Raw genomic sequence first — 26844 nt, 5'->3', positions numbered from 1 at the left:
ATGCGTAACTCACCTGGACACCGCCGATATCAGGAGCAGCGCCCAGTACACGAACAACACGCAGGATCTCATGCTCTCTTTTTACGGGATACCGATGTCACGAGGTACCGCATTTAGGCGCTCTCTCTCTCTCTCTTTCACGCAGCGGAAGGAGTACGTTGTGTTTTTAAACGCGCACGAACATGAATAATCCACCACCGTGGTCAACGGCGCCAACACACCGACAACACCACCGCGCACCACCACCACCGTAGTCGTCACCGCGAAAAACTGACGTGGTATTATCGGAAAACTTCCGGCGTCGAGTGAGATCGCGACTCACCCATCCAGAGTGCGTTCGTGGGATTCAGCAGACCCGAAACGCGGCGCTACGCTGACGCGCTGAATCTTTATTGGCGCGCGTGCGAATCTGCACGCGGAAAAGCGACATTTCGCTCGAATTGGTACACGCGCCCGCACAAGAAATGACTTGACTAGACAAGAACAGCTGATCGCATGTGCGCATGCGTGCGAACTGCCGCGACCGTCGTTCCACTGCACCTTAGCGCACCTACTGCACTACTTCGCGTTGCAAATGACTGCTCGTTATTTGCACTACGTGGTGAGAGAAAGGGGTGAACAAAGCTGTAAAAAGACGAGAAAAAGTGTAAAACTGAAGATAAATACATCGAATAGGCGACTAATTTCTTCTTTTCCTCTCCAAAACATGACAGCCTCTCCAAAGCATGTTCAGACATGCTTGCTTGCCTTCTCTTGCAATTGATGTGATCGGAAGTTATCTGCGGGACAATTTTGCAATCGAAAGATCACACTTGTCGAGTCGATTAATTTCGATCGTGGTATCGCCTGTTGCAAGTGCGCACGACGCGTGTAAACGCGACTTCAGTAATAATTTGAAATAAACGCGGAAGGTTTAACCACACGATTTAACTTGACGCAAGGTTAAAGGTCCCACGCGGTATGTCACGCGGTTTTGTTCATTGACTGTTTGGATATAATAATGGAACTAAATGACGGTTCAGAGATTCCTTCAAGCAATCACGAGTAAGTATGTGTTTCTATTGGATAGTGACAATCACGCATCCAGTTGCAGTTAAAACGGCTAAGGCATTCATTGTGCATTCAAAACTTACAAACCGTAACATAACAACATTTGCACGATAACAATAATTTTACTCACATTGAAAAGATTCATTGTTTTTACAGCATTCTGTATCAAATTAAAATATTTGTCTTGAAGGTTAAAGGAGAAAAAATTACTTTGTACATACACACATATTCTTTGTGAAAGGACAATCTAATGTTTAATGGTATAACTATATTTTAACCATAAATTTTCTCCTCACAGGATAGCTAATGCAAGTTCAGTATGGAAATTCATCAACAATCCAATAATTGCTATCTTCTCCGACCTGGAAAATCCCGCTACAGAACAGATGCTATGTTCTCTTTTAGAATCTTTATTGAAAAGATCCTCTACATTAAGTTCTGTATTAGTCCCTTTGTTCAACAATGGTGCACCAGATGAAACTCTGCAACAACAATACACAGGTAGTCTATTTATATTGGAGCAATGTAATAAAGAATTATACTTTATGATGTATCGTTGTTTATATATCTCTAGCATTCACAACCTGGTTGTTTGGTACAATGTTTTATTTGGTATGTGTGCCATCAAGCAATGTGATACTCTCAAATAGTATTGAAGTGCAAGCTTGTATGCTCACATTACTATCCAGACATCATTTTAGGATGTATGAGACTATTAGCTCAGAATACTTAAATATTCTCAATGGTATGTAATAATAATACTTAAATAGGGTAAGGATTATATATGATATCATATAATGTTATTTTATAAACATATGAAATATGTTTCTTCCTTTACAGAGATATCAGAGTTCTATATGAATAGTACAGACACAGAAGAAATGACACTCTCAAAGTTTCATACAGAAAAAGATATCATACCTAATTTGGATCTGACACCATTTTCTGCAAAAATTAATTCATCACAGATGCCATCGGTCCAAGCGTCCATATTAAAGGTATTGCCTTTCTAAAAGTGTTTAATATTGTTTTAATTAAGATGATGTTTATATTGACAGATAATCACGAAGTCTGGAGTATCGATGTGGGATCAGATGAAATTGTGGGATAGAGTTATAACAATAGTTATTAAATTTCCTCCGGAGTTAAAGATTGAAGCATTGCAACTATGTACACAAATATTAGAAAATTTTGTCGTGCACGATCGAGTAAGTGATTCAAGCATAATGTTTTTTTGTTATCAAAATATAATATACTTGTATTTTATAGGAATTTGCAGCCTTAATTGCATATAGTCTAGAAATGATAAAGAGTGCTTCCACCTGGACTAACTTAGGCCAATTGTCGACACATGCTTTGTCCCGCTTTACAGAAACGTTAACACGTTTAATACAAGCGTCACCAGTCTTACTTAATGTTGTGGAATTGTGTTTTCAAGTTATCGAACTTGTAGTTTCTGAATTTATTAGTGAGTACTTTAAGATTATTCATAATTGTATAGATATGCCTTCAACAAAATGTAAATTATCTTTATTTTACTTCAGGAGAGTATGTAGGAGCTGAAACAATAAAGGAATTGACGGAAGTAGTATGTCACAAAATTAAGCAATATTTATTTACAGAGCCGAGATCCTGTACTGTTTTAGAAGCTAAAAAATTCTTGGCTTACTTCACACATTGTCCGGTCTGTAATAATTAAAATCATATTTATTATTTTATTACTTTTTGTCTTCTGTATTCTGACTCTCTTTTTTGTTATTTTTATAATAAGAAGACAAAATATTTTTTTCTATTGTAGGCTATCATCGACATTTTTATGCAATTTGTTTTTATTGACATTAGACGAGCTGCTACGCCAGAAAGAGTCAATTTTGCCATGGAAATTAGCGAACCGTGGAAATTATTAAGAAAGGAATTAATAGCTTATGTGGAGATGGAAAAATTTACGGAAGTGCTACACATTGTAAAAGCTTCATCTCTATTACAATTATGGCTAGATAATCAGAAGATTCAAGTAAAACTATATGAAAATAACTTAAACGCTATACTAAAAATTTTCATGCAACATTTGAATTCTGATAATTGCCAAGATGCGGAGATTATCTTTCAAATTTTAATGAGTTTAATGGCCCATAATGAATCGAATAAAGTTTTATTACAAACAATATTAGCACTGCCATTTACCCAAGATTTCAAAGGGTCTATGGATATCGGTCCAAAGATGGTACAGAGAGCAAAATCTCTGAATGTTGATACAATGTCGAAGTGCCTTGAAACCTTATGCGCATACGGCAGTAGAAAGGAACGATTGAAATTGTTACGCGCGTGCATATTAAATGGTGAGACGCAAGTAGCTATCGTAGCAGTATCGTAAGTATTTTTTAATGTTACTTACCTTGGTGTTAATGTTAATTACCTTGGTGTATATTAAAAAAAAAATAATGTCTATATTAACTAACCGAAATCTCACGTAATTCTTAGGAACAGTGTGTTACTGTTGAATGATAAGGACATAATGTTGGAAGATGTTTGCCAATATGTTTTGAACACTGCCTTATCGTCGACAAAAGTGGAAATACATAACGCTCTTGCGAGTGTTTTAGGCCAGATAGCTTGTGTTTCATCGGGAAAGGGCAAAATCATCCGGTATATTGCCAGCATTATTTTATAATTATAAAATAATAAGGAGAAATTAATGGCGTTCGTTTTCAGTAAGTCATCAAATGATGGAAAATGGACAGTACTTTGCGAATACTGTACAGAGAATACGAGTAAAAACGTCGAGTCTATGATGATCCGTCTTCCAAGAACCTATGATAAAATTTTTACTACGTACTTTATACTACTGTCTTCAACGAATGTGTCGATACGTTTAAATATTTCCAAAAGCATCCCGTCCTTCTCAAACCACGTAAAGTCGTTTAACTCGAACGATGTGGCGAGGAAATGGCTCCCTTACATATACGATGATGATATGGAGATCCGATCAAATATTGCGTCGGTGATCGGGCAATTACTGAGCAATAAAATTTCTATGTTGAAAAACGTCGAACGTTTGCCGGACACAGTGCCGGATGACTTGGACGAATTCGTTGATTTAGTAATTGAAGTTATAGCCAACACTCTCATGACTGCCGTAGATACTTCCAATCATTCCCTGCACGATACACTACTTGTCACTGCGAAGAATTTTGTATGGTAAGATGGAGGGAATATTAATTAACCCCTTGACTTCGGAAACGTAATACTGCATTCTGATATTTCCAAAATTAAGCATTCAAAGATTTTTGGGATCGCTCAATTCAATGATAAACTTTAAAATTCACAAGAAAGCGGATACGGTAACGTGATCTAAAATTGAAAAAAATGCGAAAGTTTTACAAAAATATTAAAGTGTTGTATTTTAGAGTTTTTGAGGTCGTTCTTTTCAACGGTGAATTTTAAAAATAAAAATTCGAAATGGCGATTCCTCAAACCAATAAATAACCAAAATAAAGCGATATCTATATATTAGATCCATAGAGAAGTTACAAATGTCCAGTTTTATTTGGATAAAAAAAAATTATGATTTTAGTCGACATATTTTGACCGAAAAATTGTAACTTCCTATTTATAAACAGTGATCTGAAAAACTCCTAGACACAACATTTTAATGACACATTGCTTAACTTTAGAAAATCAGTTTTTTGCTAGCTTAAGCTTTTCACTTTTGCGAAATTCAGTTTGCCGGTCAAGCTATAGTCAAGAATTAACGATAAAATTGGAATAATGATATTAAATTGTCTTTGGTATTAATATACAACAATATGATTACAGTGTTCCACTACACTTGACAGAAAGAAGAATTTTAAACGTGTTTCTTTTCACAATACTACATCCCAACTCGTCGCCTGCAGCCGTTGCATCCGCCACAGTCGCGTATCGGGATGTTGCTGACTTTCTGAATGTTTCTCCGAAGGCCTTGTACATCCGATATCGAAAGGATTTTTTGAAGGTATTCATATTTCGTAGCTTGTATCATCACGCTTTTACATTAATCAATATATATTGTTGCAGCTTATAATGGAACGTGCAGTTTGTAATTACATAGAATTCTCTTATAATATGGCAACCACAGTGCACCGCCTCGCTAAATGTATAGGCTACGAAGGATCGCGTCATTTGCTACACAAAGATGGCCATTACGCGATTTGCTTTCTGATTGCCTTTATTGTTGAAATGCCAACAGCAAAGCCACTTTTACACGATATCGCCGAATTGATAAATATGGACGTAAAGAAAATGCTTGAAGAACATTTTCCGGTACACGAAGTCTACTTAATTTACCTAATTTAATTGTTTTAATATTCAGTCAGTTAATTCACGCGTTTCTTGTTTTAGTACATTTGCAGTTACGCGTTCTTGGAAACATCTCTACGCGTATCTACAGAGTGCTTGAAACTTGTCACAAAGATCACTGAAAATAGCCTCGCACTTCTTACAAAGCGATCATTTATGGTAAAAAATTTGAAATATCTTTGATGTCGTCGACTTGAATTTTCGTTATACTCTGAGAAATATATGTGTATCTCATCACTTGCAGGAAATTTTTGAAGAACTTATGTTAAATTTCTATGAGTCCCCTAAGAAGATAATAGGCTTCTTAGAAATCATTTCAGAATATGACAGTAATCACAGAGGAAACTTTACTACGAAAGAGCAAGTTGTAAGTATTTTAATAATAATACTGTGATTATTTAATGCAGGACAATTTCAGACATTTTGTAATACGCACACAGGCCTCTTATTTGAATCTACGCTTACACGGCATATTGGTGAATTTCGATATAAAACTTAGTCCCAAATCAGATGAACACACGCAACAATCTGCGCTTGCTTCACTAGCTACTTTAATTCAATATATGGGTGCTACCTATTTGACGCCGCTTAGATATAAAATCCTGGCCACACTACGAACTTCGCTTGGATTTAAAAGGCCCGGCTTTCCTCGCTTAGTCTGTGATGCATGGGATGCGTTTATTCACAAGTATGTCAAAGAAATACTTAGCTAATACGTCGTCTAATATTAGGAAGAAGGTTTTGTATTAAAATAGCAGTTTTTACGGAAACTATTTCCAGCATAGCCATAGAAGATTTGGGGCCGCTGTTTCCGACAATATGCGTATCGTTAATGCCGTTGCAGAAAATATTTCCTGAAAATGTCAATAATATGTTAGAGTTTCTGATCGTTCAAAGTGTCGGAGAAGAGAACAATCACATCTCAGAGTTATTTTTCATAGACGACATGGAAGTTCCCACTCGCATATCCGACATAGTCAAGGCACACATATTGCAAGCGAGGTAATCGGTGATATAAAAAACGATCAATAAAATAGGCCAATTTTGACCCTTGGAATAGCAATTCAATTATTATTATTATACGTTCGTAATATTGGAATGATTCTCTGCAATCTCAGACCCGAGGGATTTAATGCCAATTTAGAGTTATGGCTAAAGCGGATCACTCATGAGACCGACGAAGTGCGAATCAGGGCCCTGAAACATTTACAAACGTTTCTGGAAGAACACCGCAGTGAGCTTAATCGAATGATACTGAGTGAAACCGACGTCCATCCGCTAATTGTGGAAGTATGTATGCTCAACAGACGAGTACTGTGAACACCTCGCTTGCTGTAATACGCATTTTACAACATTTTCGCTGTTTTTTTAAAGCTATTAGATACTCTGTTGATTGGATGTCAGGATAAAGACGAATCTATCCGTTTGTGTTACGGAGAATGTCTCGGGGAATTAGGAGCGATCGAGCCGAGTCTTCTTCCGCGAAGAATTATTTCGAAAGGTGCTTGATTTCATGTTTTTATTATCAATGCGACGATATGTACTCGCAGACTCGCAGATAAAATCGTTTGAAAATTTCGTTGCATTACAGAAGATAGTAAATTTATATCTGACACGAACGAAGAGTTCGCTTGTGCGTTGCTCTCTGAACATGTGCGGGCTTTTCAAATGCAGAAGAACAGCCAAAGTATGGATTGCTTTTCACTCGCTATCCAGGTATGAGAGCACAATTATTGTGCATAAGCAATTGCGAAGAAACTGTAGCATTGTTCTAACGTGATCGACATTTTCAGGAGATATTAAAAACGTACGACATCTCTCCGCAAGGCCGGAACAGCGAATTGTGGAATAATTTGTCGTGCACAACGCAACAGATCATCGCCCCTTTCTTGACGTCTCACTACAAAAGGAAGGAAGAAACTATTACCGACGATAATGAGTTTCCTCATCCCATTTACGGGTGAGTTTCGTAAGAAATCAATTCGTATCGCTCTCAAATTTGTCGAATTTCCCATGATTGTCGTTTTAGCACGATCGATAACTGATGCAAATATTCTCATAGTTCTGAAGCAGGTTCCTCGGTCGAAAGTTGGGCTTATTATTGGCTTTGCAGTATGTCCAATGCTGTACGCGACAAAACTCTCAATAACATACTGCAAGCGTGCAAGTTGGCGTTCAAGCGAGACATAAAAACGCTGACATTCTGTTTACCATACATTGTGTGTAAGTGCTGAAAGCTCGATATAAGTAAATTATTATTATACTGGTCACAACAAGATTTCTGTATCTGCAATGAGAATAGGTGCTCCTAAAGCTAAAAGTTGATACTTTTGCGTGTTTTTAACGAAGTTTAGGAAAAAATTTGTTGCGAGTGCTACAACGTCATGAAAATCCTTAAAGTTAACGTTGTTTTTTTGCCTCTTTCTCTCAAAATTGTGATTCAATAGCCAAATTTGGACGACAGATTCATGTTCAACAAACGAAAATCATTCGGGGACACTTATTTTTATTCCGAATACAGACAAAAAACTGTACTTACAAGATATTTCTATCCGTTAGCTTATATAATTGCGAGCGACAATGAAGAGGAATGTGTTAAACTTAAAGAGGAGATGTTAGCCGTGATTAACGTCAAGAAGAAACCTGAATTGGACCCTGAACTTCTGCGTCATCAACCACTTCGATACGGCCAGAGTGTGAAAGCCGATGACAAGAGAATCTCAGAGGAAACCAGACGTACACGCTGCTCGCGAGTTAGTACAGTTCTTTTTTTTATTTTCGAATAATTTTCCACGCTAACTTGATATTCTGTTTATGTTAAATATTCTTGTTTTTTTTTTGTTTGTTGAATAGGTAGTTTTTCATATACTGGATCATTTGCAAAGATGGCTCAGAGAACGGAGATTGTTTCAAGACGACAGATATGAGGCAATAAAAAGTGCGAGCTACTTTAGTATATATTATTTGAATTCTTGCGCAGAATGTGGCCACATGATATGACCGATTATTCCGTTAATATTTCTAGAGTTTTGCAGCACGTTAGACAGTCTGATGGTGGCAGAAGGCTGTTACCAGTCGCGGGAATATCATCGGGCATTAATGTATTTGGAGCAGCATATGGCCTCCAGCAATAAAGGTTTATCAGAACCGACGGAAGGCGGTTTACTCGCTGTGTGTAACGTTGTTTTGCGATTTAGCGCGATGTCATGTACTTGTTCTTTCGCTTTTCTAATAAGATATTCCCGTTACAGAAAATTTATGCACAGCTCGACGAGCCCGATGGAGTATCTGGTATTTTGGCAACTCAGAATCAAGCTCCCACTTTGCAACAGCTGGTTCTAGCTCACGAAGTCAACGGGCAGCTTCAGGTAGTGTTGGAGGATTCGAGCGATTTCTACTTAGAAGTTATTCATTTTACTTCGTAATTGCATGCTCTTGTGGTCTTTTTGTATTCGTTCACGCAGGACGCGGCCACGTGCTACGAGCGACTGGCGCAGAAGAAAGACTTGAAGCACACGTATCTGCAAGGTATGATTCAATGTTACCTTGGTCTGGACCAACCGTTCACCGCCGAGCACATTACTGAGGGCGTATTGAGCAGCAGGTAACACTATACCCGTTTAATCGATTATACTTGAAAATAAATCAATGTGTACATTTGGATGAAAAAGCGGGAAGAACTTTTGCATCGATAAATGCGCGGACAGTTGAATCTTCTTGAAGCTCTTACGTTTACCCGATATCTCAGGCCAGAGTTGGAGCCTCTCATAACCGAACGTGAGCTGTTCTGGAGGCTCGCTCACTTCTCCCGGTTCGAAGAGACTTCGCAGAAAAATGTAAAGCACGTGTTACTGGACGATCTCATAAAAGGTACCAAGCCGGACTTGCTGTCGCTGAAGAAGAACCTGGTGTTGTTGTTGGAGGACGCCTCTCAACCGGGAGTCTACCAGCAGAGTTACTCATACATTATGAAATTACACATATTGAACGAATTTGACAAGGCGGTCTCGATGATGCTGAATAACGTGGAGGATCTTCCGGTGATACTGGAAGAATGGGAGAAACGCGGGCAATTATTGAGAACGTCCCGTGGCGTGGAGTTCGTTTTGAGTATGCGACGAGCCACCTTAGATCTGGCTGTGCAGTTGCAACGGAAGACTCTCAACACGGAGAACTCGACGCTCAAGCAGGAAATCGGCAAAATTTGGCTGAAGAGCGCGAAAATAGCCCGGAAAGCCGGCTTGCACCAACAAGCGTACATGCACATCCTGTCGGCCAGTGATTCGTGTCCGCCGCAACCATTGTACATAGAACAGGCTCAGTTGTACTGGCAAAAGGGTTGTCAAGAGGACGCGTTTACCACGCTGAATCGTTGCTTCGCTAATTGCTTCAAGCCGGTGCAGTATTACAAGCAGTTACCTTCCGGGGAGTGTATGGAAGAGCGGAAGCAGTTCGCAAAGGCGAAGCTGCTGTTCGCGAAATACAACGACGAGACTCTCAACATCGACACGGACGGCTGTATCTTCAACTACAAGGAAGCGATAGATGTGTGGAGAGGATGGGAGAAGAGCTGGTTGTCCTGCGCTCAATATTACGAGGGCGTCGTCGAGAGGATGCCGGAGAACGACAGGGACAAGAGTAGACGCGACCTGCAAGTGCATATGATGAACTGTTACGGCAAGTCGCTTCAGTACAGCTGCAAGTACATCCACCACTCGATGCCGAAGATGCTAACCATTTGGTTGGACTTCGCCTCTCGTGCCGCGATCGCCTCCGATCCGGCAGATATCGCTCGATCCCGTCAAGATTGCCTGGCGAAGATGACGAAACTCATGGACGCCTACCATCAGAAACTGCCGATGTTTATGTGGCTGACAGCGTTCAATCAACTCGTGTCCCGAATTTGTCACCCGTCCCCGCAGGTGCAGAATACTCTCCGCACGATTCTGGTGAACTTGATTCTGGCGTATCCGCAGTACTGCTTGTGGATGATGGCGTCGGTCTTCAATTCCTCGTATTCGGCGCGACAAAAGCGTTGCCGAGAGATCTTAAATAATCGGCAGTTGAAAACGCAGGAAATGTCCAAGCTTATTCAAGATTTTCACAGGCTTTGGGAAAGACTGATCGAGCTATCCAATAAGGCGATATCGGAGAACGCGTCGAGCGCCACGGTGAATCAGCTGTCGAAGTATCTGCCGATGTTACTCACGAATAAGGATTTCAGTCAGATTATGATACCGACGACGAAGTTCATGCAGCTGCATCTTCCATCCAAGAATGCCTCGCTGAGTAATCACAATCCGTTTCTGCGGAAATGGGTGCATATATCGGGGATAGATGACAGCGTGATGATAATGCCGTCGCTTCAACGGCCACGACGAATCACGCTGAGAGGATCGGACGGCAGGAGGTATCTTTTCATGTGTAAGCCGAAGGACGATTTGCGAAAGGACTTCAGACTGATGGAATTTAACGACATCGTGAACAAGTACCTTCAGAATGATCCCGAGTCACGTCAGAGGAGGCTCTATATAAGGACATATGTAAGACGCGCGTCAACAACATGCGTATTATATTCCAGCTCGAGATTTCAACGAATCATCGGTTATCCTCGATTTGCAGAGCGTGGTGCCGTTAAACGAAGAGTGCGGTTTGATAGAGTGGGTGCCGAACCTAGTCGGTTTCCGACCTACCATTCTGAGTCTCTACAAAGAAAAAGGCATTATGCTCATGAATAAAGAACTTAAAATGATGCTGTGCGGTAAGTTACTGCGTGCGTAGCACGGTAATGAGGAACATTTCAAGGCACAACTTTGTCCCTTATTCCTTTCATCGTGTCTGAATCCTAATTAAACAGAAAAAGGAGATTCACTAGAGAAGAAGAGGCAAACATTTCTGAAGAAGTTATTGCCACGACATCCAGCTGTGTTTGGAGAATGGTTTCGCATCATGTTTCCTGATCCATACGGGTGGTACGTGTTAATGAAATACATTGTGTTGAATGCTTTATTACGAAGCATAAAGCATATCTTTATTTCCAAAGGGGATCCGTTAATCTTTCATTTCTGGTGTATAATCCTTTTGCATGATTGCGTATAAGTGCTAATTACTTGATTATTGAGAAAGGTACGAAGCTCGTACAGCGTATATCAGGACCACCGCTGTCATGTCCATGGTGGGTTACATACTCGGACTTGGCGATCGTCATGGGGAGAATATATTGTTCGATTCTAAATGCGGAGATTGCGTGCACGTTGATTTCAATTGCTTGTTCAATAGGGTAAATGGATGTACGCATACAGTCGGCGTCATGTATATTGTATCGTTCCTTCGATGGAAACTTTTTACTGTTACACAATTTTTAGCCTTTGTACACATAAGGTTGAAACTATCATAATTAGAGCCGTTATAACTTCTAGTTACTTCTGTGATTTTCAACTTTATGCGTTAGGAATGTTACATACCTGACGTCGACCGTACGCTAGGAATTTGATCGCTTTGCTACATGAAACACAGTGCATTGTAATTTTCAGGGTGAACTGTTTGATTGGCCAGAACGTGTGCCATTTCGTTTGACCCATAATATGGTGGATGCTATGGGTCCTTTGAAAATCGAGGGACCATTCAGACGCGCCTGTCAAATTACCATGCGAGTACTTCGACAACAATCGAGCACATTGCTGAGCGTACTCACGCCTTTCGTATATGATCCGCTCGTTAGTTGGAACAAAAATCAGGCCGGCGATGCGGCTGAGAAGACGAACGAAAAAGTATTACAAACGCACGCATTCTATATTCTATACATCTCTCAAGTCGCAAGGGGTTATTCACATTGATTTCCATGTCGCAGGCCGTAGAAAATATCAAAAACATCAAGCAACGATTGAAAGGCTTGATTCGGTATCCCGAAAGAAAGGTTGAAAATATCGCGCTACATCTCAGCGTCGAGGGCCAAACCAATCACTTGATTTTGGAAGCGACGAATATAGATAATCTCTGCCAGATGTATTTTGGCTGGGGTGCATATTTGTAATCACGAGTATCACAGGCGGAATTATACATAGGGCGAGATTCCCGACGGACATTGCGCGCAACGGCGTACCAAACGTGAAATTGTTGGAGTTCCCATACATCAACTTTTTAATTGTTATTATATTTTAATTTCTCTTCTTTTAATATTAGATCTCTTGTCCACAATTATGGTTTTATTTAATTATAACTCGGTATTTTAGTCCTCTTCCGAACTGACACTTCGAAGCAACATGAAATATGAGACAGCAGTGCTCAATACCTGTAAATTAAAGTTAGAATATTTTTATACATACAATTTTGCACTCACAGTTTCACAGTAAACTAGGTGTATGTATGTACGACATTCTTACTGAATTGAAATTCTCCAGATGCATAACGTAGAATTTTCCTGCAGTAATTTTACTTGGTTTCTGACTACGCAACATGAGCAAACATATCTCGTTCTTAAAGGAAACCGGCAATTCATACCAGCTGATTGAATACAGAGTTTTACCGATAGCGGAACTCTATGGCGTAGATAAAATATGTATTGAGTTTGTTTTCATTTTGTATTAATTTTGCTACATACCTCATTGATTAAAATATCACCGGGAATACAAAACAGTAACAATTGGAAAAGTGCCATTATTAAATATGAGAAGTATTTAATCAGTTTAGATTTTTCTGCCGATTCCTGCTAACAAAATTCTATGTAAAGATAAAGTTGTCAATATAGTGACGAATTTTCGGCATGCGAAAGGAAATGTTGTTGTTATACTTGCAGTTGTAACTTGAAGACCTACTAGACAGATTATAAGACTGCTGGCCAACGTTTGTAGGAATAACATTGGACTGAAAACCATTTCCATATAATCACAAAACCTAAATGTAACATCGTTATATTCATAATCATAAATACAGCCGAAATTTCTTTATTTATTTAAAATTACCGAAGAACTGTATAATGATGCTTAATGATATGTATTATTTGTAACTTGACTTTCTGCACAGAATTTTCTCCATTGTGTACGTGTGGTACCTGGATAGAATAAAACAAAAATCTGTCATGTATTATATGTACACGAGGGTGTGACAACAGCCGTAAATATGTTGATTTATAATAATTGCAACGAGATGATAATGAGAAATTATAAAGCAACCGTACTAACGAAGCCAATTTTAGTGTTAATATTTTGAATCTTTTCTTGAAGTATTTTGAAGTGACCACATGTGTGAAACAATGCTGTTGCAATTAGGGTGTCGGTTCCCAGGATAACAAGGCCGCATAAGCTCGTCGCTACCATTTGCGAGAGATATACGAGCTACGTAAGCGAAATTTATATAAACGTTATCGTCCTGAATAGTTTCAACAAGCGGAAATGATGTTGTCCTTACCTCATACATGGGAAAATTATAGTAAGATTTAGGATATAAAGCTAAGAATGGAAAATGCTTTGTACTGTTATCGTTAGATCCAGTGATCATAGTGATAAGTATTTCTATTAGAGGTAGACTGAAGAAAAATAGTAAAGAGTTACAAATTAAAAATACATATCCTTTAGTAAGCTTTCTGGCATATCTGTAAACAAGCGTTACTATGTAATAGCATGCGTTACTATACGCACCTGCAGTACATATGTTTGTAATTAGAGAAATGTTTATTTACGTTGCATATACATCCGCGTATCTCGAGATCTGTGCCGTCATTATTCTCCAATAATCTGTCAGAATGTAATTTATAAATGGATCCATTTTCCTTCTGTTGTTCATCCAAACTAACGACTTTAGTACGGCAAGTAAAATAGTCAACAACACTGAACTACGAAGCAAAACAAGTTAACACAAATGTAAAAAGTTTTTTTTTTTAATATACAAAGTGACTCGTTCAAGGGGAAAGACCATTGTGAGCTTTGCAGCAAAATAAACTTAAAAACGCACATTATTTTTTGAAATTAAAAAAAATTGATATTTTTGATCCTTTATAATGGTCTTCCCCTTAACTTTAAAAGCCTAAATATATAAAAAATAAAGCAAATGTTCCGAAAGAAGTGTCCCGAGCAAAAGTTGTAGGATTTGGGAGAAAACATAAGTTGGTGACCTTAACTTCGTTATATAGTCAACAGTTCAAGGTTATTTTACGAAGAATGTTTTACTTTTTATTCTGATATTTTTCAGTGTAATATATAAAATATCTAATAAAATATTCACTTTTTGATAACATTACTTTAATACTTTTGAACATAGAATGGCAAGTGGAATCAATCGCTGTAAACAAATATAGAAAAATCTTCGAAAAAATTAATTGCATTTTGCAAATGCATCAATGTGCAATGATAAATATCAGTAATCCATTTTTCTCATATTATTATATAGAAAATTATTAAGGTGATATCGTCGAAAAGTGAATGTTTTATGAAATATTTCATATCTTACTGAAAAATATCAGAATAAAAAATAAAATATTTCGAAAAATATTCATTTTTTGATGATCTTATCCTGGTATTTTTATACACAGGATGAACAGAAAGTTTGTTTTGTGTTAAAAAAAACATATGATTCCACTTAAAAAAATGAAGTTGACCTTGAAATAATCTTGAATTATTGATTATACAACGAAGTTAACATTACCAATACTTCCTTCCAAACCTTAGAATTTTTCGGAACGTCTTATTCTATTTTACTTTATTTTTTATATATTTAAGCTTCTAAAGTTAAGTGTGACTCACCCTATATAATTAGGTGTACCTTGTTTCCAATACGATAGCCAAGTCTTGCCAATCTTGATAAATTTGTATCGTTTGCGGTATAATAATGGAAAACATGCATACACAACACACGATGTATCTCGCAACGTTCGTTGGATAAAGGCCGACAAATTTTAAGACCTTTCTGTTAATAAGCACGTAGTCATCGATATCTATCTGATTTTCATCGAGGGGATGCATAATGACAAGCTAAGTTTCGAAAGAGGGGAACATCCGCGAACTTTATACCGAATTTATACCAGTTAACATTGATAGAAACGCAATAATAGAGAAAGTTTCGTCGACAAATATTATAAATTTTCCGACGATTTGAAACGTACTAATGATCTTTAGTAGCCTGTACATCGTACGTATTTTTAATCGAGTTTTCTCAATTAATTGTTCATTCATACAGATACCAATTAGTAAGTCCATTACTGTATTAGAGATCGTGTCAAGAGGCGTTAAAGTACGAGGTATAGCGAAGCTGTATAGCAGTCCTCGTTCATTAATATTTCAAGCTTAATGATAGCTCATTTGTCAGATCAACGTCTTTCATTATAAAGGAGACGTAATGACAGGTTGTATTCTAAGATCTTTTCTTCCGACTTTTTACTTATGCAGTTTGACAAACAACGCGCTGTGTTATCGACAAAGTACTAATTGAAGCAATTAAAGAGACAAGTGAGCGTGTCTTCTTTGTACTTTCATATTTTATTTATTTATTACTTCGACGCAGTCGAAAGAGAGATATGCACCATAGATGGAAAATTATACCTTGCAGATAAATTTCCTTCTATTCCATTCTTATGGGACGCTTGCTACGCGGTAGTAGGGTTGCGGACAAATGGTTCCATAGAATACGATGCACAACACCACTGGCAGTGAAACCGACAGGGTATTGTGAAAGAGCAAGATGAGTGTAACGAAAAGAAAAACAACGGGCTTAGAGATTTACTCTCAGGACACAGCCTGCCGCGGTAAGTTTATAAAAAGATCTCATTACAATATACAAGATTTGCATGTATTTTATGGTACGACGCGTTGAAGATAAACGAGGATCAATCTTGTCATTTCATTTACTCGAGGTATAACTTCGAGCAATATAATTAGCTAATTATTATATATATATATATATATATATATATATATATATTTAATGTCGCTTATAAATAGAATGTAATTATCCGTACGTGTCTAGAACGAGCATATAATTCCATAACATCATAAGTGTCTTCGTTCATTATACAACGTTATAAAAAGTCGTTTCATTTTAAAAAGTGATTCATAGTATCATCATGTGCCTTGTACATTGCAATATGTATGAAATGGTGCACAATATCGTAAAACGTGGATTTTTGTATTCCAAAAATTGTACTCATTCCGTGTGCGACATTTGTACAAACACTGACGCTAATATGACTCGAGGATAGAAATATATATATATATATATATAGTGAACTATCGCGATTTAAGGACATTTTCTCTCTACTTGACTCTTCCCGCTCTCCTCATATTCTTGGCTGGAAATCCACATTTGTTGGAAAGTGCCGATCGACGCCAATATGGAACCACCTATCCACGCTCCGAATCTTCTTTCCGCGCAACCGTTCGCACTGATCAATTTAAGACGCATACTGGTAGGTATTCTCACGGACAGGTCTCTGTTTAAGCGTTCCGGGAAGCCCTGCAAATACAAAATATTCTGTTAGCACAGAACAGGGGCGAAAAGAATTTTCGAATATTTTATTCGAGCGTTAAAACTATACCTGAATAAAGGAATTGCCACCGGTAACGACGACGCTCGCATAGAGCGACGGTCGCATGTCAACGTCGCACATGCCAACACTGGTTGCGACAATGTGACCCACACCTAACATGGTATTACCAACCATACCACCGCGCATTTGTACCATACTAGGATCGAATAACGCTTCTGGTATTCGGAATCTTTCGCTTCCAAAATCCTTCAAGTATATACTTTCCTTAGTTATCTCATTCTGAATCTAAGAACTTTATGAAACTATATAGAGGCATTTACTCCAAGTATATACCTGGTGATAACCAGTTGGAAACTCATATTGGACCGCTGGAATTGTGGAGACTATTTTCTCATCGTACGGTGTTTCTGATACTTGAAGAACCGTGGCTTGGAAATCTTGAATTACTTTCTTCACCATGTAATTATGCCAAGATTTGGTAACATCCGGTATTCCTTTCTTCTTAACCCACCGTGGTTTATCATGATCTTTAACTACTTCTTTACTACCCACCATGTAAGGAGGTGATAAATCGATATCGTTATCCTGCAATTATTCGAAATAAGTTTTAGAAATATTTTAATGAACATAGATAAATATCCACACTTCATATGAGGACATACTTGTAAAAACTGTCTGCATTGCATGCTTATATAATCTCCACCAAGAGGAGATTTAACGATAGCTTGCGTCAATACGAATCCATCTTGCACAGGTACTGCAGATGTATGTGTAGCACCACTGTCAACAACTATACCAGTGGATCTGCCATTCGCAAATGCGGCCAAAACTGCATTTTTCACAATAAAAAAGGCTGGTACATTGTATTTTTCGAACATTAATTCGGTCAATTTTTCCCTTTTGCTCCGTATATTCCAAGGCGATTCAGAAAACAATACAGGATGATATTCAGCATCAGATTGGATTACTTTTGAGTATGTATAATCTAAGACCTAACAAATACGTGTATATTCAGTTCATATGGAACATTTGATATGCTTAAATCACACGAGTTGTTACTCATTTGTTACCTTTTCAAAATGATCCCAATCTTCAATCATGCCATCTTTCATATAACTTGCAATTTCCATGTTTCTTCGTGGAACATGAAGAATTGTGGTATCGATATAATATTTGGTCCCGCTTTGAGTGATATTGCTATCAGGTTTCTTATCATCAATATCCATAGGTTCAGCTTTATTAGCTGTGCTGTTGCCATCTTCTCCTATACCCACAACAGCTGGAATCTCTGCCTTTGGAGTATCTTCTTGAGCATAGCCCACTCTTAAAGAATGATGGCCCAAGTCGAAGACTAACGCTCCTATTTCATCTCCACCATAAAGCATACCTCCAGACATCTTGAGAAACTTTGGGGTATCTTTAAAAATAATTTTTGCTCATTAAGTATCGTGCATATTTGTGCTCATTAAGTATCGTGAGATATTGTCTGTTACTGTGAGACTTATATTGTTTCAACGACAATACATATATGATGACATACCAATAATACATACAATAATATAGTGAAAATATATTCTCAATGTGCTTATTCTATGTACCAACATATTCACCAAAACTCACCGTGATGTCTTTACAAAAATAACTCAATAAAATGGCAAGGATATGTATTGTACTTGACGGCTACATGAACATTTATTTATGTGACTTACACGGTACACGCTACGACCATAACCTTAAAACTGGAAAAGACGCTTTCAGTCTCGTCAGCTTAGACACATAGCAACATAGGCGCATGCGCAAAAATGCGATAATTGACAGTGGCGCTATCTGTGAAGCATAAATTGAACAATATTGCCGAACAAAATATTTATTCGTACTCGTGTTTCGTGCATCGTAGTGTATTAAATAAGACGCTAGTGTGGCTGCTGTCGGACTGTTCCAGGCTTTTCTTTAATAAATAATAATGGCTGATGAAGACTTTGATGGGGATGAGTAAGTAATATGGCGTGTTCGGTACGCCGATAAAAGTTTGCCGCTATATTTACTCTTAGACCCAGTTTTTCATTTTTATCTTGCGGTTTAGACATGGTCTGATGATAATGCAGAAGTTATGTTTTTCTATTTATGGTTAATCATTAAACTGACGATTCTATAAAAATTTTCAAGTTCAATGATTAATCATGAGTAGAAAAACAATGTTTACACTATCATCAGGTTAAGTTTAAACCACGAGTTAACCAGAAAATGAAACAAACGAGCTCTAGGGTTAATTGTAAAATCGAATGAACTCACAAAGTAAAGTTTGATTTATATTTTATTCTTTCTACTTTTTAACGAAAAGTAATAAAGAACATCAAGAATATGAAGATTTGTAATTTCTCGATGTAATTCACCATTATTTGTAGCGTCGCAGATGATTTTGATGATGTAGACGACGAGGACAACATTGAGTTAGAACCTCAGGAGGATGAGGGTGAGAATATTGAACTACTGAATCCTAACGAAGCTTCCGGTGGTGTAGAAAGATCAACGAGAATAACTACAAGATACATGACAAAGTATGTGCACATAGTTCAAGTGTAATGTAAGGATACAAATTGTATTAGAGGTACATCGTATAATTTATTCCACAGGTATGAAAGAGCCAGGGTGTTAGGAACAAGAGCGCTGCAGATAGCCATGTGCGCGCCTGTAATGGTAGAATTAGAGGGAGAAACAGATCCGTTACAAATTGCCATGAAAGAATTGAAGCAGAGGAAAATTCCCATAGTTATACGTCGCTATCTACCTGACAACAGCTATGAAGATTGGGGCATTGATGAATTGATTATAATAGATCATTAATCTTGGTATATAATTTAAGGTAAAATAAAATAGTTTAAGGTAAACTCAGATTGTGAGTACCAGCCCCAATCTTTTGATCTCTATACAATGTAATATGTTACATATGTCATTTACATAGATCAAAGTAGGTTCTGAGTAACTCTAAAAAGGTTGGCGGTCGTTATTAAAAAGTTATTAACAAAAAAATTTAAGGAAAATGTTGATGAGGAACTAACTTGTTACTGTTGCTGTAATCCTCTTTGTCCTACTAAATTGAGTAATCTGGTATGTACCAAAATAATGAAAAAATTAGAAATAGTTCCTATACAAGGTTTAGAATCTGAATTTGGGAATTATTCCATCTCCGTTTCCCTCCTCATCAGCACTACAGTTTTCATTTTGTCCTGAGAAATTTAGGATCCTTGAGCTCTTAAGATCTTGGAGTCGTCCTGATTTACCGTCAATTTTTAATACTAACTGCACAGAATTAAAATTCTTTTTGCACAATTAGAATACACACGTTAATGTAGGTGAGGACAATTGATTTCATTCGAAAAACGAAAAAATTAGTAGATTATAAAATTTTTGTTCGTTTTTCGAATAAAATCAATCGCCTTTGCCTTAACATTAACGTTTGTGTGGTAATAGTGCAGAACTTTTAATTTTGTGCAGCCAATAGCGAATACAAGTGAAATATAACCAATCAAGGTAAAGTTCACTAAACTCACTAAAAGTGTAGTGAATTTTGCTCTGATTGGTCAAATTTTGAACGTATAAGAATTCTTGACATGAGCTTCCTCGCTTCTGACGTCATCAAACAAGAACAGTCGCAGCGACTATCCAGGAGCCTTAACACTCTTTCCTCGCTGGAAAGCAGCCGTAATTTCTCTGCGGACGATGTCGCACGTGCATTTGTAGATGGCGCGGTTGAGCCGTGCTCGGCCCGTGCATTGGTCAGCCTGAGTGACATACGTATTCTGCCTTGATCTTCGCAACGATCTTCCATTTCGCTCTTCGTGCGTGCTGAATGTACTGATAGAAGACGATTCTCTATCTCCACAGTGGCGTAATTGATATGGCCGCGACTTGATTCGCAGGCGGTGGCCTTGCGGCGTTCGTCGCGTTACGAGAAGCAGTGCGGAGCAGAAGCGCGAGTTGACAGCAGTTTCATTATCCAGCCGGACGGTCTCGTTGTCCCCATCGCCGTTGTTTTCAGCGCTTTTGGTATTCGCTCGCTCGCCCGTTCGGACGCTGCGGAATTCATCTGCGGGCGTGCCGACCGGGCACGCTTGCGTGTGTACGTGCGCGTGTCACGCGTGTGTCATCGAGCATTCGGGTGGGCGAGGCGTGTGCGCGCTTACGGTTACCGCACACGGACAGAATTCCACACGTGCGCGCGCGCGCATGTGTGTGTGTGCGTGCGTGCGCGAGAAGAAGAGAAGTAGTGTGAGTTCGGTGTCGTCGGAGCACGCGCGCGTGTGTGTGTGTGTTTGCGGTGGTAAGAGTGCGCTAGAGCGGAGTGAACGGTGGTGCGTCGATCGCACGATCGCCAACGATGACCGACGACCGGAGTGAGGACGATCCGATAATGGACTTCTGGTACAGTAGTTGGGAACAGCAATGTGTCGAATCGGTCGAGGCCGAACCGGATTACGAGGGCCAGCTGCACAATGAGAAGGAAGTCTATTCGCAGCAGATGTGGGCGAGCTTCCAGACCACAGCGTCGGCCATCGCCCAGCTGTACAAAGGCGAGTCTACGTTCCTAAGGATACCGTCGCGATTTGCCCTTTGCTCTCTTTTTTCGGGCACACGGGAGTGCTCGCGAACGCACAGCGGTGGCCATACCATGGTCGTGCTGTAACGTTAGTAACCATCTCGCGTTGACATCCATCTTGTGCGACGTTACGAGAACGATCCGCGTCGTAACACGCATCTCGTAACTCGCGATCTTTGTCTCTCTCTCTCTCTCTTTCTCGAGCAGTCGCATTTGGAAAACCCGCTATGCTCTTTGGATACATCGACCCGTTTCGATCGGTCTAATTCGTGTTTTTCTCTTTTGCAGATCGAACGCTGGGTGTATCTTTGTGGGTACCGTTTCAGACTGCTGCTGGTACTGTCACGTCATTGTACAAAGGTACATACTCTGTTTCTTTATTGTCGTTGTCGAAAACGTCAACTAGATAACCATCCATCCACTTTTTACCCTCTTTCTTTATCTTATCGCCTTCCTTCTCTGCTTATCTTTGCCTGCTTGTTCTCCTTTGCTTTCTATCGTCCATGAAATCAGAGTGTCATGCAGGAACATTCGGTGCATTGACGCATACCACAGTTGCGTGTGTTCGACGATTGCACATAAATTCTTGTAGCAGCTGATGCTCAGGATCAGGCGTTATTGAATACGCTGATTGCAGCAGGAACATGATTAGCAAGCTGTGAAGGAGATAGAAAGTCATGATAAAGAATTGAGGCCTGCTGTTATATTGATTATGACGCAACATTTTACACAGGAATTATATGTTATAAAGCACATTTACTATGCATGAAGTAACAGTCACATACAAACTATTCACAAAGTAAATGTGCTTTATTTTCGTCGTTTGCCTACAAATGGATTTATATAAATATATTTTGTTTGCGACAGTTAAGCCTTGCACAATGAATGTTATTAGGTACATTAGATCATAATTAACCCTTTGCACTCGAGGGCTCCGGAGCGGAGCCATTTAAAATTTGTTTTCAAACTCGAGGGCTCCGCTATGGAGACAGTGCAAATAACTTTCAGTTCATAACATAAGGACAAAGACAGATCGTAAAAACTATTGTGTATAGGATATTCCGTTCTTGCCATTTGCATTTGAGTTTGAAGAGTTTGAAGACAAATTTTAAATGGCTCTGCTCCGGAGCCCTCGAGTGCAAAGGGTTAAGATTATATGGTGGAGCTGAGTAAACAACTCTTTTAGTATTTGATTGTGAATAGTTTGTATGTGACTGTTACTTCATGCATAGTAAATGTCAAAGTTTATCACCTCATTGGGCACAAAAATAGTTCGAGGCAATTATTGTGACAAAGCTTTTATCAGATTACATTGGTCAATCCAAAGTTTGTGTTGTTTGCAAACATTTTCAGTGAAGTAACCTCATGCAATTGTTGAAATCTTTATAAGCATTTGTGCAATACAATCTTTGTCTGTTGCCTTAGATCCATATTCTGAACTCACTTTTATTGAGGAAAGTGAGTTCAGAATATGGATCTAACTGATTATCTTATTATTTCTTTCTGACTTAGACATTGCTTTATAGGGGTTGTGTATTTGCATATTCATATACTTGTTAGATACTGGCAAATATGTACATTGTATCTATAAAAATAATTATATGCATATATATATATATGTATATGTATATGTATTTTATTAATTGAGTATTTTAAAATAGATTCCATCGATAGTATGAGGCGTTGTAGTGATCTGGGAATAGAAATGGGAAAGCAAAAACGCAGCAAAGAAATTCTGAATTGGGCGAGGAAAAAACGACGTATGATACGCAGAGAAGATCTTCTTGCATATTTGGCTGGCAGACCACCGCCACCTCGACCACATTCGCATAGGTTCGTCTCTACTGCAATTCATCTAAAAGATATCAATGAATCGACACTATTTTACGAGCGAGTAGATCAATAATCGATCGTTTTTTCGTATAATCCGACGCATTTACTCTTACAGAAGTTCACCTAAGCCGCGTATGATGGTGTGCGGCTCTCCACCGTCACAGAGCCCAACACCGAGTATGGTCGTCGCTCCAACACCAACACCAGGCAGCGACCCAGATCCCGAGTTGCACACGTTTAGAGAGGCCATATCTGGTATAATGTTCAATGCCGAATTTAATTTGTATAAATTTTCCATATATTTGTGTTCTTAAAAATTGACTCATTATAACAATGACATTAATTCGACATCTACATTGTAAAACGTATTCTGAAGAATGCTACCATCTTCTTTCCAGGTTCACCGATGTCTCGACGTAGCGGACGACAAGCTGAACTGTCGGCCTTTATTAGCAACGAATTTGCTCGGAATCATAAACGGCCTGCTTCGCACGACGTGGATATGGGATCCCCCACGCACAAACGTACGCGTTTCATGTAACGGCGCGCGACATGTAAGGTAGTTTTACTCCCTTGATCCCTGTTAATTAAATGATCAATTCGTAACTAAATAGTTCAACTCCCCCATACATAGCTCCCGGTTACGTGTAATTGTTTGAGGAAAACGGTAGTGGTTCACACTGCCAGATAAGCACGTTCGTATGTATCTCCGTTATCTTCTACTGCCGATTTTAATTTATATGCCGTTCAAAAGATGATTCAGCCTTTAAATACTTGTGTGTTTGTAGACTATATACTAGGTTACAGCTGCCACACACTTGAATATCATTTAGTTTACGAATTCTTTTCCTTATTATTAACAAAATGATGATTTTCGCTTTATGATAAGCTATGATTAATGAGGCTTTTAATTTCTGATTGTTTTAATTTCCCACGAAAGTGATTTCATGAGGAAGAAGTTTAAGAGTGCGATTATGCAATTATATATGTATATTACATTATCAGTGCATATAGAGCCACAGGAGTGAGAGCGCACGAACGTGTCTTAATACTGTTTAAAGTGCCCACACGATTGCGATTGGTCTTATATTATGTGCAAGAGTTTGTATACGAGACTGTCATTTTGTCGATCTGTAAATCAACTTCTGAAGAACTAGCCAGACGCGTAACATCAATCTGAAGTACTAAGTCTTTGTATGAACAGGATCGATAAGTATATTGAAATTTGTAGCAGCTGGTAGAGACACATCCTGATATTTATCAATCGTTATCTTCGACCTGCTACATCACATATAGGTGAAATTCTCGACAGATAAGACAAAACATTTCTTTTTTCGATATATAAGCTGATGGCATTTCGTATCAAAAAGGGACAGAGAGAGAGAGAGAGAGAGAGAGAGAGAGAGAGAGAGAGAGGATACGATTGTACTATATCCGTTTTTAATTCAAAGAATTGTTTAGGTCGCTAATTATAATATTGTTGTTATTATATCATGAATATAGGTAATTAATTTCGTGAATGCTTTTTGGCAAAATAATATAAAATATTATGTCAATATAAAAACATTTTATATTATTTATATCGTTGATAGCTGCGATGATGAATCACTTAAATCGCTCGCAATGCATTTCTAAAATTAATTACAGCAAGAAATATATCTTACAAGAATATCATTTCTTCGATGTAATCTTCTGTTTGTCAAGGCATTTGACCAATCAAAAATATGTCTTTTATTTGAGAATATATATCAGTTAATTTATATGCATCAGTAGACCAAATGAATTGAGAAACGAGGAATTTTTGTTAAAAGACTTTTGCAGGATCTTTAATATTGTAGTCAATTTTGGAAATGCATTGCGAATAATTATACTGATTCACTTCGTGGGTATAACGACAAAAAATGGGGATATTAACCGGCAAGAATATGTCGATAGAATTAAGAACAGTGCGATGGTAAAAGAATTGTTCTGTTTTAATCGCACTCTAAATTTTATTTGTCGAGCATTAGAATTGATTTTTGGTTTTCTAAATTCTTGTTAAAATATATCTTAATGTATAGTATATATTATCGAGCTACTATTTTTTTGTATAATACCTATTTAATTATAATTATATCGTTTATGTTACTTGTTTGTACATCCTGTTTTATTTCGTATCTCATCACACTCTCATTTATACACGGTGGATCCAAATTGGCTGTTGCCTGGGTTCTTGGCTTCCATTTTGTGTAGCCAGAGTTTTACGCCATTAGGCGTAATTATAAGATCGATACTGAGATGAAACGTTTCATCTCTCAAACGTCTGAAAATCGTTAACTTAAAGTGTCACGAGGATGTAAGTGAAAATTTTCTTAAAGACACCTCGTTGTGAATTGCGACGAAGAGATTGGAAACACGATACTTTTAATATGAGAATTTCAGGGTTGTGTGAAGAATGATCAGTTTCTTAGAATTTCGAGAAAATTCGACACGACACGAAAATTAACACGACGAATAAGCGACGGGACAATGTAATTCAATGTAGTTCTGTTTTTGTTGATACATAGACTAATAAGGATAAATGAATTATCGGACAAGTGTCAAGCTTTACATCTCGAACAAAGTCTACGTCGAAGTTCTGCAATGAAAAATGTGGATCTGGTTTTGCCACAACTCTTGGCAGCGTGACCTGTTTGCTGTATCATCTCAACTATCTATCTTATTGAACGTAGGCTTTGTCAAATAGGTGTGATAAAGAGATTGCAATATACATATGTATATATATATANATGAATATACATATATATACATACATGCTCGCGCGTACTTACACATATATATATATATATATATATAACAGTGTATTTTATAAAGAAACATTGTGTTTGACGATTTATATCAGTGAGTGAGACGCCGCCCTATCTTACGACGATGATTGTGAATGTACATTATTTCTAGCTAGTACGTCTCATGCTGCTTCTATCTGAATTTGGAAGATGATTAATTGTGATTGGCAAAGTGGGAAGGTTGTTACACATTGTTACGAGTGTTCATGATGTATTGGCGGGCAGGTTATTGTACGTACTAGGTACGCTCAACTGTCTAACATTATCGTCGTCCGTTGTTCGACGGGGAAGTTCGCTTAGTCGTCCTTCAAAAGTCACGTAGAAGCGCAATATACGTTTTTATTCGTTTCCTTGCGAGATCGCGGCATCCATAATAGAAGCAAAGATTGTTGTTCAGTTGTAAATATAGCGTATGCTAATAACGGCAAACGATAACCATAGATATATCGCTAATATTATTATCACTACTAGTATTGACTACTATGCGATAGCTTTAACAATGATATTTATCGTGCGATCGGCAGTTGATGAAATCCCGAGTACTTGATTATTGACTTCTATTTCTTTGAATGACGAGATCGGCGGCGATGCAGGGTCGGCGAGAAATAGAGAGTCTCGCATCACAGTGAGAAACAACACGCAACAACCGTGGAGAATTTATTTTTCACGAGCGAACCGTTTAGATGTCTACCGTTACGCAGATCGAACGCAGTCATGGAAGAAAA

At 38.2% G+C, this 26844-nt stretch overlaps 6 protein-coding genes across 12 annotated transcripts in view; 3 read left to right on the top strand and 3 right to left on the bottom strand.

Moving 5' to 3' along the window:
* The window catches only part of LOC106743265 (SUN domain-containing ossification factor), a 60648-nt gene extending 60546 nt beyond the window's left edge, over positions 1–102 (bottom strand). For all 4 annotated transcript variants that reach the window (XR_001374341.1, XM_014616929.1, XM_014616930.1 and 1 more), the window contains exon 1: positions 14–102. Coding sequence is in view for 3 of the 4 variants with exons in the window: in XM_014616929.1 (XP_014472415.1) it covers positions 14–72 (59 nt within the window). In the remaining variant the exon portion in view is untranslated. The remainder of the gene's footprint in view (positions 1–13) is intronic.
* An 859-nt stretch (positions 103–961) lies between these two features.
* On the top strand, positions 962–12441 carry LOC106743264 (serine/threonine-protein kinase ATR-like). Of its 3 annotated transcripts, none has more exons than XM_014616926.1 (32): positions 962–1044; positions 1349–1551; positions 1625–1795; positions 1891–2048; positions 2109–2258; positions 2320–2518; positions 2595–2734; positions 2849–3420; positions 3532–3696; positions 3763–4248; positions 4867–5044; positions 5107–5352; positions 5431–5547; positions 5633–5755; positions 5829–6076; positions 6169–6390; positions 6507–6678; positions 6763–6889; positions 6980–7104; positions 7182–7348; positions 7451–7611; positions 7948–8141; positions 8242–8326; positions 8414–8559; positions 8640–8756; positions 8853–8992; positions 9137–10931; positions 11011–11149; positions 11246–11360; positions 11515–11668; positions 11922–12158; positions 12239–12441. In XM_014616926.1, the coding sequence occupies exons 1-32, from the start codon at positions 1001–1003 to the stop codon at positions 12419–12421; spliced, it is 7479 nt and encodes a 2492-aa protein (XP_014472412.1). In that variant the 5' UTR covers positions 962–1000; the 3' UTR covers positions 12422–12441. The 3 variants fall into 3 exon arrangements, with proteins under 3 accessions (XP_014472412.1, XP_014472413.1, XP_014472414.1); XM_014616927.1 differs by lacking the exon at positions 962–1044 and adding an exon at positions 1140–1263; XM_014616928.1 differs by lacking the exons at positions 962–1044; positions 1349–1551; positions 1625–1795; ... (1 more) ...; positions 2109–2258; positions 2320–2518 and having other exon boundaries at positions 2645–2734; positions 2893–3420.
* A 1122-nt stretch (positions 12442–13563) lies between these two features.
* Positions 13564–16236, bottom strand: LOC106743269. The gene is made up of 3 exons (XM_014616939.1): positions 15145–16236; positions 14066–14218; positions 13564–13978 (listed from the first exon to the last, which is right to left on the bottom strand). Exons 1-3 carry the CDS (start codon positions 15342–15344, stop codon positions 13585–13587), a joined length of 747 nt encoding a protein of 248 aa, XP_014472425.1. The 5' UTR covers positions 15345–16236; the 3' UTR covers positions 13564–13584.
* Positions 16237–16309: 73 nt separating this feature from the next.
* On the bottom strand, positions 16310–18626 carry LOC106743214 (actin-like protein 6B). 2 transcript variants are annotated; one of them, XM_014616845.1, is made up of 6 exons: positions 18576–18626; positions 17935–18281; positions 17527–17856; positions 17198–17449; positions 16913–17110; positions 16310–16830 (listed from the first exon to the last, which is right to left on the bottom strand). In XM_014616845.1, exons 2-6 carry the CDS (start codon positions 18259–18261, stop codon positions 16615–16617), a joined length of 1323 nt encoding a protein of 440 aa, XP_014472331.1. In that variant the 5' UTR covers positions 18262–18281; positions 18576–18626; the 3' UTR covers positions 16310–16614. The 2 variants fall into 2 exon arrangements, with proteins under 2 accessions (XP_014472331.1, XP_014472329.1); XM_014616843.1 differs by having other exon boundaries at positions 18485–18621.
* Positions 18627–18728: 102 nt separating this feature from the next.
* On the top strand, positions 18729–19758 carry LOC106743215 (DNA-directed RNA polymerases I, II, and III subunit RPABC2). The gene is made up of 3 exons (XM_014616846.1): positions 18729–18856; positions 19270–19422; positions 19498–19758. Exons 1-3 carry the CDS (start codon positions 18828–18830, stop codon positions 19706–19708), a joined length of 393 nt encoding a protein of 130 aa, XP_014472332.1. The 5' UTR covers positions 18729–18827; the 3' UTR covers positions 19709–19758.
* Positions 19759–20656: 898 nt separating this feature from the next.
* Positions 20657–26055, top strand: LOC106743374 (UPF0472 protein C16orf72 homolog). Its single transcript, XM_014617156.1, has 5 exons — positions 20657–21435; positions 21750–21821; positions 23123–23294; positions 23410–23549; positions 23693–26055. Exons 1-5 carry the CDS (start codon positions 21243–21245, stop codon positions 23833–23835), a joined length of 720 nt encoding a protein of 239 aa, XP_014472642.1. The 5' UTR covers positions 20657–21242; the 3' UTR covers positions 23836–26055.
* The last annotated feature ends 789 nt before the right edge of the window (positions 26056–26844 follow it).

This window comes from Dinoponera quadriceps, unplaced genomic scaffold (assembly GCF_001313825.1).
Source record: "Dinoponera quadriceps isolate SergipeBrazil2010 unplaced genomic scaffold, ASM131382v1 scaffold616, whole genome shotgun sequence".
Taxonomy (NCBI): Eukaryota; Metazoa; Arthropoda; class Insecta; order Hymenoptera; family Formicidae; genus Dinoponera; species Dinoponera quadriceps.
Note: the sequence above shows the minus strand (reverse complement) of the source record. Positions and strands in the feature narration are given on the sequence as shown.